The sequence below is a fragment of the Panthera pardus genome, unplaced genomic scaffold (assembly GCF_024362965.1).
Source record: "Panthera pardus isolate Hobbes unplaced genomic scaffold, ASM2436296v1 HiC_scaffold_16, whole genome shotgun sequence".
NCBI classification, from domain to species: domain Eukaryota; kingdom Metazoa; phylum Chordata; class Mammalia; order Carnivora; family Felidae; genus Panthera; species Panthera pardus.
In genome coordinates, this window is record NW_026526721.1 from 2,859,152 (window position 1) to 2,873,651 (window position 14,500).

Sequence of the window (14,500 nt, forward strand, 5' to 3'; positions counted from 1 at the left end):
CATCCGAGTCCTACATGGTGCCCTCACCAGTCCAGCCACCTCTCCAGGCCACGCCTGGAAGCCTCTGGAAGAAGGCTTCTAAGTTCTGCATCCATCTTAAGTTTTGCTCCCCACCCCCTCCTATGAAATAGTGTTTTCATTTAACACAAGGGAAAATGATTCTAGGCTAGACGTAAAATTCAAATCCCAAACCACTGCCTTCCTAATGCCTAATGTTCAAAAAATGTCATTCACCCATAGCCTCTGTCTTCCCTAGAGAACGTGTTATTTTCTGATGAGGCATAAGGGGACATGAAGTGAACAGCAATACCAACGGCAATTGTCACCCACTGCTGTTGTCATCCTGTCCGGCCTCCTCTCTAACAGGGAATAGGCTGCCGGGCACCAATCTGGGGGCGGGGGGGGGGGGGGGGCACAGGACTGTCCCCAGAAGCTCTGGGAAACAGGCAGCAGAGGAAAGTAACTAAGTCCACAGGACCTGCCCTGTCCACTGCCGCCAAGGAGGAAGTCCTGGCCTGAGCTGACCCCACCTGTTGCCCCCCACCCCTCCACCGCCCCAGGAGCAGAGTCCTCCCCTTGTCTGAATGCAGAGCATCGGGGACTTGTCGGAGAACCATCACCTCACTGAAGGTGTTGCTAACTGGGCTCCCCATAGCCGGTCCCAAGAGCTTGAAGACCTCAGTGGGCAGAACCCATTCCCACCGACACCTCTGGCCCTCCGAGAAACCGGCCTTCTGGGCCTTTCCACCTCTCTCCATCCCCCTGGGTGCCTTCGTCAAAGCAGAGCCCGTGGATTCCCTTACAAAGGTCCCCAAGCCTCCTGGGGTCTGTCACCAGCTGCTGACCCGCAGATCTGAGGGAGAACGGGCGGGCTGAACCACGCCACTGGCGCGCCTTGCGGAGGCGGAGGGCAAAACCAGGACGAGAACCCGACCCATCCCACCCGGGGCTCCCCGTGCCAGAAGATGCTGCCCAGGTTTCCTGTGTTTAAGTTTCTCACTCGCTAAACAATAGATTTGTGCAGAACAAAGGTAACCGGAGTTGGGCTGCCCCCAGGTCTTGCGTGTCTGCAGCTGCCGAGCCCCAGAGGGTCCCTGGGGGTGCTGGCGCTTCTCTGGGATGCGGGGGGGGGGGGGGTGGGGGGGCGCAATTCGGGGAGTGGGAGCTGGCGGGCTGGCACCTGGCATCCCGTGTGGCCCTATTCTGTGAGTCTGCGAGCTTTCCCGAGCCCCACCTGCTACTTCTCCTAATAGAGGTGCCAAGTCCGAGGACTTTCGACAGAAATTGCGGCCGTGTACCCCGATAACGGGGACCCCGGACTACGGGTCCAAAGAGGACGCAGCAACCGCGGTGCTACACTTCCGGGGGGTTGGGAAATGCCCCAGAACCAAGCCTTTGGGAAGAGCGCGAGAAGTGGGGGCGCCGCGCCAGGGCGGCTGCGCGCGCTAGCAGACGGAGAACTGCACCCCGGGACTGGAGGCCGAGCCGCCTGCAGCGCCCGAGGCGCCCGGTAGGGGGCGCGCGCCGGCGGGAACGCGAGCGCGGGCGGGACGGCGGGCCTCGGCGGGCCTCGGGCGGCCGGCGCCCCTGACGTCACCGCCCCGCGGTCGCCAGGGCGACGGCCCCATCAGCTCGCGCGTCAGAGCCGCCAGTCTCTTGGCAACCGCCCGATCTCCCGCTCTCCCTTCGCCTGGCGCTCGGCCGCGCGTCGCTCTGGCGTCAAAGCGACGTCAATGGGGATGTATCAATCCGGCGGCGGCGGCGGCGGGGGCGGGGCCGGCGGGGCGGGGCGGGGCCGACGCGGCAGGGCCGGGGGCGGGCCGGAGGCGGGGCCGGGGCGGGGCCGGGGCGGAGCCCGCGGCGGGCGGCGCGTGCGGCCCGAGCGCGCCGCGCGGCCTCAGAGCTGACATGCGGCGCGGCCCGGGCGGCGGCGGCGGCGGCGGCCCGAGAAGCAGGCGCTCGAGAAGCAGGCGCCCGAGCAGCGCGAGCGACCGAGCGGGCGGCGGGGGCCGCGGGGAGAGCGGCGGCCGGGCCTCGGCACTCGGAGGGCGGCGGAGGTGAGGCGGCGGCGAGGCCGGGGTGGCCGCCGCCGGGCTCGCGGCGGCCGGGCCGGGGCTCCGGAGCTCCCGGGCTCTGGTTTCCGACCGCCGCTCCGGGCTCCGGGGCCCGAAGGCGCGCGCGTGGGGGTCTCGGAGCGGGACGCCGCTCGCCCCGCCGCCGCCGGGCTCCCCTTTGTTGTGGGGCGGGCGGCGTGGGAGCGGGTCCACCGGCCCCACGGAACTGGGGCTCCGGGGGTTGGGATGGAGCGGACCGCGGGCGGCGGGGTGGGAGCGCGTCCCGGCGCCCTGCGGGGCTGGGGGTCCGGGGATCGGCATGCAGCCGGCCGCAGGCGGCGTGGGAGCGGGTTACACACCCTGCCGGACTGGGGGCCCGGGGTCGGTGTAGAGCGGATCCCGGGCGGCGGGGTGGGAGCCGGGCCCCGCGCCCCGCTGGGCTGCAGGTCGGGGGTCGGGATGGAGCGGGCGGCGGGGGAACGGGTTATACACCCCGCGGGGCTGAAGGGATCTGGGGGTCGGGATGGAGTGTCCCCAGGGCGGCGGGTGGGAGCGGGTCCAGGCGCCCTGCGGGGCTGGGGGGGTCGGGGGTCGGGATGGAGAAAGACCGCGGGCGGCGGGTGGGAGCGGGTCCAGGCGCCCTACGGGGCTGGGGTGTCGGGGGTCGGGATGGAGCAGAGGACCGGCAGGGGGCGGTGAGGGTGGGAGCGGGCCCACGCGCCCGGGGGGGCTGAGGGGTCGGGATGGAGTCGACCGCGGATCGCAGGGTGAAGGGGTCCACACGCCCGAAGGGCTGGGGGTCTTGGGAGCCGGAGTGTCGGGAGCGGGCGTGGGAGCGGGCGTGGGAGCGGGCAAGCGCCCGGCGAGGTGAGGTGTTTAGAAAGGAGCAGAGTGAGGGGGCGGCGGGGAGAGGGAGCCGCCCCCCCCCCCCCCCCCCCCCCCGTCGGGTCAGGCAGGTCCGGTGTTGAGTGCGCTCCCGGGTGGCCCGCAGGTGCGCCCCGGAGCCATGGTGATCATGTCGGAGTTGAGTGCGGCCCCCGCGGGCTCCGGCCAGAGCCAGCAGAAGCCCCTCCGGGTGGGCTTCTACGACGTCGAGAGGACCCTGGGCAAGGGCAATTTCGCCGTCGTGAAGCTGGCCCGGCATCGAGTCACCAAAACCCAGGTGTGTGCCAGACCTGGCCTGTGAGGACCCTCCTTGGGGGCGGCTGGGTGGTTTCCCTGTCCTCAGGGTTCATCGTGCAATGTCTCAGTGCTGACAGTTCTCAGTTCCTCGAGGAGAAAATGCTTTATGTTATGATTCTGAATAATTTCGACAAATCTTAGGGGACAGCAGAGAGAGTAATGACCCAGGAGTGTGGGGCTCTGGGATCCAGGCCGAGGCCCTGTAAAGGGAGCTAGAAGACATTTAAGATACTTCCTTAACTTTAAGTACCATTAATGGTGACTTTTTTTTTTTCCCCCAACTTTTTGTGACCTTTGGGGACATAAAGTGTTACAGAAATTAAGCTGCAAAAAACCAAATGTGTCAATGAAAGGCGTTTGTTTGGGGACAAAAATATCCTTTCTTTTAAACTGTAGGTTGCAATAAAAATAATCGATAAAACTCGATTAGACTCCAGTAATTTGGAGAAAATATATCGTGAGGTTCAGATCATGAAGCTTCTGAATCATCCTCACATCATAAAGCTTTATCAGGTAAGGACTCAAGTTTGCCTTTTGCTGTGACTTCTGGCAAGTGTGTTACCTTTTATTTTCAACAATAAGCCTGCGATTCTGAATTTTGCCCCTCTCTTTGGGTGTGTGTGGGAGGCAGGGGGTTGGCTGTGTAAGGTAAATAGATTGATTTTTGTAAGCTCTTCAGATGCGTTTTCAACTATATTCTTGCTTTTGGATCATAACTGAGATTTGCCTCATTAAAATTTTATTTCGTATTGTCATTCGCTCCAGTTTTAAATGCGTAGAGGTCGGTTGTTAGATTCGCTTTCCTAAGAAAACAAACAACCAGACGTAGGTATTGTCTCATGTCAAGCATTTAGCATAGGACAGATTTTAGTGGAAGGAGTCGCTTCCCCCTTTGCAGATGATTATTCAACTTTAAAACCGGCTGCGTTTACCAGTTTCCGTGAACTCTTTGCAAAGGCAGCAGTAAAAGCATTTGTCTTCCCGTTTCAACTCTTCCGTCAAAAACGGAGAGATGAAAATACTTTTGCCATGGTGAGAACAGAGAACTTGTCATTGAATCCGCGTTAAGAACATGCCTCGCCCTATCCGTCTGTCGGTTTGTTTGGTGACTTTATTGTCGTTACCGTGTTTTAACTAATAAATCATATCTCTGGAATATTACAAGCGCTGATTTAATGAGCGCAGTAAAGCAACTCTTAGCCGACCGCTTCTGCAGATGAGATGCCGGCTGCTACGTTTTTTGCAAATGCTCGGTATTTCATCCAGCTGTGCCGGGTGTAAGTTCCTTCTGGGGATTCTCGTGAAGCCTCCTGAATCTGAGAGGAACACGGGACGGCGCGGGTGTGTGTGTGCCCACGGCGAGGCTCGGCGGGCAGTGTGGCAGGAGAGGGCGTTAGAAGAGAAGACTGTCCCACGGAAGTAGTGTCACCGGGCTTGTGTTCCCCTGAATGACAGTTCACTTAGAGTCACTGAGTGCGGTCATCAGCCCTCCACCATACGCTCGGGTTTGTGTTTTGTTTCTGTGTCATTTTTAGTTGTGCTGCTTTGATAAGAAGTTTCCTCCGTGGCCGCTGATGTCAGTGCCTGAGAAATGTGCCTGGCCTGTTTCCGCAGGAGTGGCCCGAGCCCTGTTTTTGACTTTGCTGGAGGGATGAGCCAGAGTGTACCTTCCTGGTCTTCCTGTCCCTCTCCTGGCCCATTGTGTGGAGCAGCCCAGTTAGACAGCACATCGCCCCCAGCATCAGAGTGAGAGGTCCTTTCGCGGAGTGAAACCTCTCGGTGCTGTCTGGGTCGCTTTAACTGTTCGGACGGGATAGGGACAGCAATGCGTATCATTCCTCGGGGTTTTACACTGGTGTCTAACTCTCATCCAGCTGGCCCAGGCCCCAGAACCTTGCCGAGACACTACACTCTTGCCTGGAGGTTTCCCAACACCCCAAACACGTTTACTCTTAATTCTTTCTCCGGCTCTCTTTTGAACTGAGGAGAGGGACGAACCTCGGCCTTCCTGCTCAGGCCTCTACCGCACACGTGGAGGGCCAGGACACTTCAGGACACTGGAGATTCTTGGTCAAACATACTGTGTTTGCTGTCTTGTTAGATTTACGGCCTAAACCAGTTGCCTTTGAAGTGTCTTTTTTACGGAAAAACTGTATTTCGAACCCTAAAGAAATCTGTTCCTGTGAGCACGTATTGTCTCTGTGTCTCCCTTTGAAATCTTGTAAAACACCTGGGAAGGAGTTGGATTTCCTTCTTTTAGGACCAAAGATGTGAAATGCACCTTGTTTCTTAGCTAGCTGTATTTTCAACTCTTTTTTAAAATTGTTTGCACAGTGAAGTAAAATTCTCGACCCGTAAGGGAGCCTGCAGGGTGTGTTTGACCTCGGCTGTTGCTGCTGACACATGCTGAGGGGTTTGCCGTATAAAGAGCAGTCTGTCGTAGCTTAGCCTGGCAGAACCCGCTTCTCAGCGCCCAATTTATCATGTCAATAGCGCAAGGGGGAAGGGGTGTTCGTTATCTATTATTCAGCTTGCGCTGGCCTGAATCATCTGTTGCCTGCTAGGCTTCTAGAAGAAAGCCCTAGCGGTGCATGCTGCGGGTGTCAGACCTCTGAGGCCTCACAGAGCCGGCGGGTGGGTGAGGCAGTTGCGTTGACACGGTGATACGGGAAGGTTCTAGTGCATTCGGATAGACAGGTTAGTGAGGAATTCACCTCTGATGTTTTAAATTCTTTTCCTGAATAGGAACCCCCGTATCTGTTTCTTTAACACAGAAGTGTTTATTTTCTTTCCTTTTGAAAGATAACGGATACACTCATCCTTGGGGAAGTTAAAAATTTACTGGGGTTCGAGTAGATTATTTATACCGTTGGCATGTTCTGTTCCCGTGTGGTTAAACGTTAGGTCTTTGTGTTTTTAGGTTATGGAGACAAAGGATATGCTTTACATTGTCACCGAATTCGCGAAAAATGGAGAAATGTTTGGTGAGTCACGCCTGTCTGTAACATCTGTTGAAAGCAGAGGGTAGAACTGGTCAGGAATCCGCCCCCCAGCATTTGGGTCTGCCCGTCTTTAAGTCGTACGGCTTTCCTCACTCGCGCTCCAGACGACGGCCAGGCCTCTGGACGTTAGGGCTGGAGCTTCGGCTTGTCACTCCTCAGATTATCTGACCTCCAACGGGCACCTCAGCGAGAACGAAGCACGGAAGAAATTCTGGCAGATTCTGTCCGCCGTGGAGTACTGCCACAGCCACCACATCGTCCACCGGGACCTGAAGACCGAGAACCTGCTGCTGGACGGCAGCATGGACATCAAGCTGGCAGGCAAGGGGCCCCCCGGGGCTGGGGGGCGGGGGGCGGTCCCCGGGCCCGGGAAGCGCCGTCTCCTAAGGGCCCACGAGGCCCCCCGCGGTGGGCGCGCGCACCTTTCTGTCCGTGGCCCTGCCGTTGCCGCCGTGACCTCACCGTCCGTTTTCCTGTCCCTCAGATTTTGGATTTGGGAATTTCTACAAGTCAGGAGAGCCCCTGTCCACGTGGTGTGGGAGCCCCCCGTACGCGGCCCCAGAAGTCTTTGAGGGGAAGGAGTACGAAGGCCCCCAGCTGGACATCTGGGTAGGAGCCCGCGTGGGCGGCGCGCGTCAGACGCCAGGGCCCCGGCCGCGGGCGTGCGGGCGCTGACCCCAGGCCGTGTGGTCTTTGCAGAGCCTCGGCGTCGTGCTGTACGTGCTGGTGTGCGGGTCGCTCCCCTTCGACGGACCCAACCTGCCGGCGCTGCGGCAGCGGGTGCTGGAGGGCCGCTTCCGTATCCCGTTCTTTATGTCTCAAGGTGGGCGACGCGGGACGAGGGGCTTGCAGAGGGGGCGGGGGTTTAGTTCCCGAAACGCCTGCCCCACGGTGTCTGGGTGTGCCGTCAGGTCCGTGAGTCAGCCCCGCGTTACCGCGGGCTGTTTCCCTGCCCACTGGGTGTTTCCTCAGTGCCCTACTTGTGGGGCGGGGCCTCGGCTCTGCGGTTCCCCCCCCCCCCACCCCCCCCCCCAGAGGGCCTAGTCTCTGGGATGCCGGCCGGCCTGGTCCTCGGTCGGGGGCAGGTCGGCAGGACCCCGTCCCCTCGATTGCTGGCTCTCCTGGCGGCGGGTCCTGAGTGGCAGCCCGGGGCCACTGCCCCCGGTCTCGGCGTCCTTTAGGACGGTCACTCGTGTGTCGCGCGCAGGAGGGGAGCCTGGTCCCCAGCTGGGCGGTGGTGGGAGCACGCAGGGGGGCCGCCGGGCTCAGCGGGCCTCCCTCACCCCCAGACTGTGAGACGCTGATCCGCCGCATGCTGGTGGTGGACCCCAGCAAGCGCATCACCATCGCCCAGATCCGGCAGCACAGGTGGATGCAGGCCGAGCCCCCGGTGCCGCGGCAGGCCTGCACGGCCTTCTCCGCGCTCAGCTACAACGCCAGCCTGGGCCGCTACGACGAGCAGGTGTTGGGGATCATGCACACCCTGGGCATCGACCGGCAGAGGACCGTGGAGGTGAGGGCCACCGCCTGGCCTCGCGCGGGCTTGGACGGGAGAGGCGCTCACTCCGAGGAAAAGCAGGCACTCGCCAGTCGAGTTGAAACGGGAACGTGGGCTAATTTAAGGGCCAGCTGTCCACTCCTCTAAAGGATATTCTCGGCCACCCAGGAATAACCCTGGGAACAGGCCTGTCAGGGAGCCTCAGCCGCTCGGGAAGCGTCGGAGGCACCGCCCGCCGCGGAGCCCTGTCGCCCCGCTCTTCCCCGTGCCGGCCCCGCTCTGACCCCGCTTCCCTCTGCCTCCTGCAGTCGCTGCAGAACAGCAGCTACAACCACTTTGCCGCCATTTATTACCTCCTCCTCGAGCGGCTGAAGGAGCATCGGCACACACAGCCGTCGGCGCGGCCCGGCCCGGCCCGGCAGCAGAGGCCGCGCAGCTCGGATCTCGGCGGCTTTGAGGTGGGGGGGAGCCTCCTTCCCGAGCTCTGCCCAGACTGTGCACCCCCACGCCCGCCAGTTACGGTCCCTCACCCAGACGGGCCCGGGACTGAGATGCCCGCTGAGCCCGCCGGCCCCCGGGTCCCGTCTCCTGCCCGTGCGGCATGGGGGTTGGGGGGGGGGGGGGGTTCCTGTGGGAGCCACGAACCAGAGGCTACACGGAGGAGAGGGGGTGCCGGCCGCTCCGCTGCGGGTCAGGCACTACCCTGCAGCCACTTGTTCCTTAACTGTCCCCGGTCTGGCCTCCTGACACCTTCCCCTGGTCACCCTGGGCGGCATGGCCTTGGAGAGGAAGGTGCATGTGTCCTGAGCCCAGGCAGCCGGTGACTGACCTGTCAGCCCCGTGGCAAAGCCAGTGGGGCCTTCCTAGTGACGCTGTCTGCGGTTGTCCCCAAAGCTACCTCCCTGCTGACGTCTGTCCTCTGCCTGCCCGCAGGTGCCTCAGGAAGGCCTGTCTGGTGACTCTTTCCAGCCCTCCCTGCTGTGCCCACAGCCCCAGGCCTTCGGGCAGTCTGTCTTGCAGGTGGACGCGGACTGTGACCCCCTCAGCTCACTCCAGGTGTGTGATCTACACTGGGCAGCCGTCGCGTGGGAGGGGCTCTCCCAGCCGCGTCCCATGGAGCCCCAGGAGTTACGGGTCTGTGTCTGTCCCCCCAGCCCTTGCTCTTCCCCCTGGACGCCAACTGCAACGGAGTGTTCCGGAATCGCCCCATCTCCCCGAGCGGCCTGCTAGACGCGAGCATCAGTGAGGAGGTCAGGCAGGGCCAGGGCCTGGAGGAGGAGCGGGAGCCGCAGGAGCCCCTGTCCGGCGGCACAGGCCGGAGGCACACGCTGGCCGAGGTCTCCACCTGCTTCTCCCCGAGTGCCCCTCCGTGTAAGTGCCCGGTGGGGCAGGAACGCGGCCCGGGGCACCGGCCAGGGGGCGGGCGTGCGGTGGAGACTCTGACCGGCCGATGGAGAGTGCACCTTATTGGCTGGTGGGCGTCTGATTGCCCTTGTCCGGATTTGCCTTTTGCTCTAACCCCGAGGCCACGCAGATCCTACTTCGAGACTGCACGTGGTCCTTCGGTGGCAGGACAGCTTGGGGTTTAGCTGCCCCCGGGGGCCGGAAGGGCCGGTCCGCAGCCCAGGCCCCCGTGTGTCCTTGTCTGAGCCCCACCGGTCAGCTACGGCGGCAGCCGCACCCTCAAGGTGGCCGGCCACCATCATGGCTCCCAGACGCCTCTGACAGCCTCTGGCCGTCATAGACTCCTGCCCCATGTTGAGGGCAGGCACAGGGAGGCCAGTACCGCCGTCTGCCCCTGTCAGCTGGCCCCACGGGCTGTCCCAAGACCCAGGGGCCGTGCACCAGGCACGGAGAAAGTGTCCGTGCCCGTTCTTTCCTCTGACTTCCGGTGAAAACTTGGGTGCTGTGGGTTGCTTCTGGCCTTGGGGAGCGTCAGGCCCCTCAAGAGCGCGTGCTTCTTCTGCAGGTATCGTCGTCTCCTCCTCCGCCGCGAGCCCTTCGGAGGGCACCAGTTCCGACAGCTGCTTGACCTTCTCGGCCGGCGACGGCCCAGCGGGGCTCAGTGGACGCCTGGCCGCCCAGGGGCTGGTGGGCACCTGTTCCCCTCTCAGACTGGCCTCACCGCTCCTGGGGGCCCAGTCTGCCACCCCAGTGCTGCAGGCTCAGGGGGCCCCAGGAGGGGTCACTCTGCTCCCCATCAGCTTCCAGGAAGGCCGGAGGGCATCGGACACCTCGCTCACTCAAGGTGACTAACCTTTCCTGCTCCCCTTCCACCTGTCCCAGAAGGTGCTGTGTGTGCCCCTGGGAGGGTGTCACCCTGTCCCGGTGCAGATGGCGTGCCCCGAGTCTCTGGCCGGGCCTGGACGGAGCAGCAGAGCTCCCAGGCTCTAGGTGTCCCTGTCTTCTGGGACGAACTCACAGGGTCTCCTAGTGGCTGGTCCTAAAAGCCCAGGAGACACTTGGATGCCAGGCCGCAGCGCCTCACCTGGAGGAGGGGACAGGTCAGGGAGGGACCCTCCACAGAGGCAGCCCCCACCTGCCTGCCTGGGCTCCCTCCCTCAGCCCACCGCCCCGCTCGTGCCTCCGTCCCCAGAGGACCCCCTGCCCAGACTCGTTCGGGGTTGGAGCTGCTGCCCCAAACCAAACTCTGAAGAAAAGAGGACTTAGCCCCGGGAGGGGTCATCCGATCGGATGACCAGAGAGTGCCCTCAACCCCCACGGGAAAGCAATCCGTTCATGCCTTCACGTTTGCATGGGGTCCCTCCCTGCTCACGCCGGCCCGGGGTCTGCGGGCCACCCACGGACCGGCTTGATTTTGCACCCCCCAGGGCTGAAAGCCTTCCGGCAGCAGCTGAGGAAGAGCACGAGGGCCAAAGGGCTCCTGGGCCTGAACAAGATCAAGGGGCTGGCTCGCCAGGTGTGCCCGCCCTCCTCCTCCAGCCGGGCCACGAGGGGCGGCCTGAGCGCCTTCCAGCTGCCCGCGCCGAGCCCGGGCCCGCACGGCGGCGGGGCCGGCAGCCGGGAGGGCCGGAGCCTGCTGGAAGAGGTCCTACACCAGCAGAGGTACGCCCCCCGCCTCGCTCCCGTGACCGCCCCCCGGGGAGGGCTCGAGGACGTCTGGGTTTCTGGAGTAACCTTATCTCGGGAGCTCCTCGCCCTCTCCGTGGAATCAGACGCGTGCACCTGCCGGCCCCTAGTGGGGGGGGATCCGCCGGTGGGGCCTCGTTCCGGCGGACGGGGGCGGAGGGGGGGGAGCAGTCGGCCTTCCTCACTTTGAAGCCCGCCCGTGAGTGGGGGGCGGGGGGGGGGGGGGCAGCGAATAAGAACGTCGCGTCTGGTTGGCATCTCTGAGCTGCCGCAGAAGCAAGACGGAGAATGGAAATGTCAGGAATTGCTCAGGGATTAGTCACGCACAGCCTCGCGTGTGGGGAGCAGCCCCAGCCGGCGGCTGACCCGCCCCCTCCCTCCCTCCAGGTTGCTCCAGCTCCAGCACCACCCGGCGGGCCCGCCCGGCTGCCAGCAGGCCCCCCAGCCGCCCCCGGCCCCGCTGGTCCTCGCCCCGTGCGACGGCACGCTCCTTGTGTCGGGACTCCAGAAGGAGCTGGGGCTGGCGCCCGGCCCGCTGCTGCCGCCCCACTTCCTGCAGGCGGGGGGCTCCCCGGTGGCGGCGGCGGCCCAGCTGCTGGACACCCACCTGCACATCGGCAGCGCCACAGCCCCGCTGCCCGCCGCCACGCTGCCCCCGAGCTTTGTGGCCGCGGGGCTGCCGCAGGCGGACTGTGAGATAGAGGACCTGACCTCGGGCCGGCTGGGCACCTTCGTGCTGGTGCAGTGAGGACCCCGCCCGCGGCTCGGGCCGGCCGGCCCTTCGAAGCAATAATTTCAGAGTATGTGAAGACGTTTCCGGACTCGAAGCCAATAAGTTTCTAGAAGCGAAACAAGCAATACGTCTGGTGTTCTGGCTTTTTACTTTCTTCTCGGTTTTACTTTTTCCCTCGCACTGAGCAAATGCAACTCTGAGCAGGGCCTGGAAACTTTCTGAAGAAAAATAATAATTGAGGGGCGTGCCAGGGTGGGTGGACGGGAAGGGGAAGGAGGGCGGCGGGGTGAGAGGCGACAGGGCTTGGCTGGACTGGCCAGCGCCACTGCGGTCGGGGCGGCGGGAGGGGGCCACGGGGGCCACGCGGGGCTTGCCTCGGGAGAGACCGTGGCGTGGGCCGCGTGTCCATCCGCGTGCGTGCGCGTGTGTTTAGTAGCCTTTTTTGTTTGTTTTGGTTAACGATTCTCCACTCCCCGAAACATTTACGCTTCAAAACGAGGACTGTGAACTTTCTACTTTATGTATCAGTTTTTTTAAAAAGGCTCTGTTGGCCGGCCCAGGAGAAAATAATCTACAAATTCCTGGAATTCTCTACCCTGAAATCAGAACCCCAAGGATGGTGTTTTCTTATTTTAGATGAGAACTTTTGTCAACTGCTCGAGGTCGGTTTCCAGGATCCTTCAGAGGAGCCGTAGGAAGAGACTAGAAGCCGTGGGTGACTGAGGTTGGGGCTCCGGCCTGGATCACGTGGCTTCAGACCCCCACGTGCCTCGGAGGGCCCCGGAGAGGTTTCTTCCTGCCGCCCATCTTATTTCCGCTGCTAATTTAAGTTTTTATGCATTTCATTATCAGGGTCCAAAATGAACAACTGACCAGGGCGGGGGGTGTGCAATACGGCCAGGTGTGGCCGTCGGGCAGGGGCAGGCGGAAAGCGGGGGCACGGGGGCGCGGCCCCGCCCGCCTGCCGCCACCGGGCCGTGGCCCGTGGTAGCCCTGCCTCATCCGGGCCGCACACGTCAGGCTTTCGTTCGAGAATACCGCAATGAGAGGTCAGATCAGTGTTGTTCAAGCTTTGTTCCTTTTTTAAAGCAGATATTGTCCATGTATATAAATAGACAAACAGACACTACTTATTTTTTATATTTTTTACTACACTTCTGTGTTCCTGGTGTCACTTTTGCTCTCTGGTAACGTTAGCAAGCACCGGCACCAGGTCGGCGCGGAGGGGGGAGACGAGGTGCGTCCTCACCTGGAGGGTGAACTCGGGTCGGAAGCCACCCGAGGGGGCGGGCGGCAGGCCTCACCCCCTCTGCACCAGTCAGTACCCGTCCCTTGACCCGACCCAGGTGCCTTCAGCTCACTTTGGCTCTTACAACCTACAGTATTAACAGGGGAGAGGAGGGCGCTGGGAGAAGCCGAGGACACCCCCCCCCCCGGGCTCCTAGAGGGCAGGGGGCCGGCTGCGTGCACGGGGGACCGCAGCCTGCGTGTCCGCATCTGCCAGGCTTCCTGCTACCGGCCACCGGCCCTGCCACGGCCGCTGCTGCTACCTCCCCGTGGCTGTCGCCGGAGAGTCGGGGAAGGCACCGTCCTCGCGCCTGGCCACAGAGAAATCACCAAAGCCTCCTGCTGACTTGTAACGAGGGCCCCGGGGGCGTCCGGGCCTCCGGACCCACAGAGGCGGCGCGGCCGACTCCCCCCGAGACCGGGGTCCCCTCGCTAGACTCCTTGCTGTCGTGACGCCACAGATCAAAGGCCTCAGAGCCGTGACAAGCACTTTACTTTCACGGAGGTTTTCTTTCTGGCTGTGAGTCGTGTCTCTGCGTCGTGTGTTTAGGTGTGTGCGACGTGCGTCCTGTACTTTCTCCGCAGCGCCGGTGCGCAGACTGGCGGCTGTAGCCTGTGCGAAGGCGCCACGGCACCCGATTAAGGTGTACAAAGTTTGGTTTGTTTGGTTTTTTTTTTTTTACTGCAACGGAATTAATTATTTTATTTCTTATGTTAACATGAGAAATGTATGCCAAATGATTAGCGGGTGTATGTTTTTTTAATTTAATATTTAAATAAAATATTTGGGGGAAGAACCTTGCCTTTTCCCCGTGCTCGTCTCTGTGGGAGTGCCGTCCTTCCCAGCCGCTTCCTCCCGCCGCCCTCCGGTTGCAGATCTGAGAGAGGGGGCGGTGGCACCAGCTCCCCCGCCAGCCTGGCCGCCAGGAGCCGCCCTCCCCCGGAAGTAGCGACCCACTGGGCGCTGGGCGCTCAGGGCAGGGCGCGGGAAGGGGCGGCCTGGGGCTGAGCGCGCCCCGGCCCTGCCGGTCCCCCCTCCCCGGGTGGCATCTCCAGCCCGGCCTGTTTCCAGTGGGTTCCTCCCCTCCCAGGGTGCCATACACTCCTTCCTCCTCCCTCCCTCCCCGGTAACGCTCAGCGAATCCACTCGTGAACCAAACATTTGGAAGACCCTCACGGCCAGACTCTCCCAGTCTCTTCAAACCGGCTTTACGAACTTCTAGCAATAAGAGAGACATGGCTGCTCACAGAGCACAGGGGTCCCTTCATTTTGATTCCCTGGCAAATGCCTTTGGGTTAAAGAAAGTTTGTCAGTCTCTTTACACCCATTAGGATGGTCATCGCCAAAAACAAAAACATGTGAGGTTGCCATCAGCACCCGCGTGCGCTGCTCGCGGGAGAGGGTGGCGCGGTCTGGCGGAGCCCCACCGAGTGAGAGCCACCGTGTCCTTCCGCTGGTGGGCGTGGGCCCCGACCTCTGGCAGAGACCCCACTGGCGCCTCTGTTCATTACGGCGACTCAGAGACCGAGGGACGGAAGCAGCCACACACCCGTTGACAAGGCGATGGACGTGACGTCCGGTGGCACGTGAAGAGTAGCCATAGAAAGGACAGGAACCGACGCCTGCTGTAACACGATGAGTCTGAGGACGTTA

General features: G+C 62.3%; 1 protein-coding gene across 1 annotated transcript; it reads left to right on the forward strand.

Annotated features, from left to right (window-relative positions):
• The first annotated feature begins 1,877 nt into the window (after positions 1–1,877).
• SIK1 (salt inducible kinase 1) lies at positions 1,878–13,647 on the forward strand. The gene is made up of 14 exons (XM_019432723.2): positions 1,878–2,057; positions 3,046–3,216; positions 3,633–3,749; positions 6,157–6,220; positions 6,398–6,559; positions 6,723–6,847; positions 6,938–7,061; positions 7,528–7,751; positions 8,045–8,194; positions 8,670–8,792; positions 8,891–9,107; positions 9,706–9,984; positions 10,568–10,802; positions 11,214–13,647. Exons 2-14 carry the CDS (start codon positions 3,061–3,063, stop codon positions 11,572–11,574), a joined length of 2,337 nt encoding a protein of 778 aa, XP_019288268.2. The 5' UTR covers positions 1,878–2,057; positions 3,046–3,060; the 3' UTR covers positions 11,575–13,647.
• The last annotated feature ends 853 nt before the right edge of the window (positions 13,648–14,500 follow it).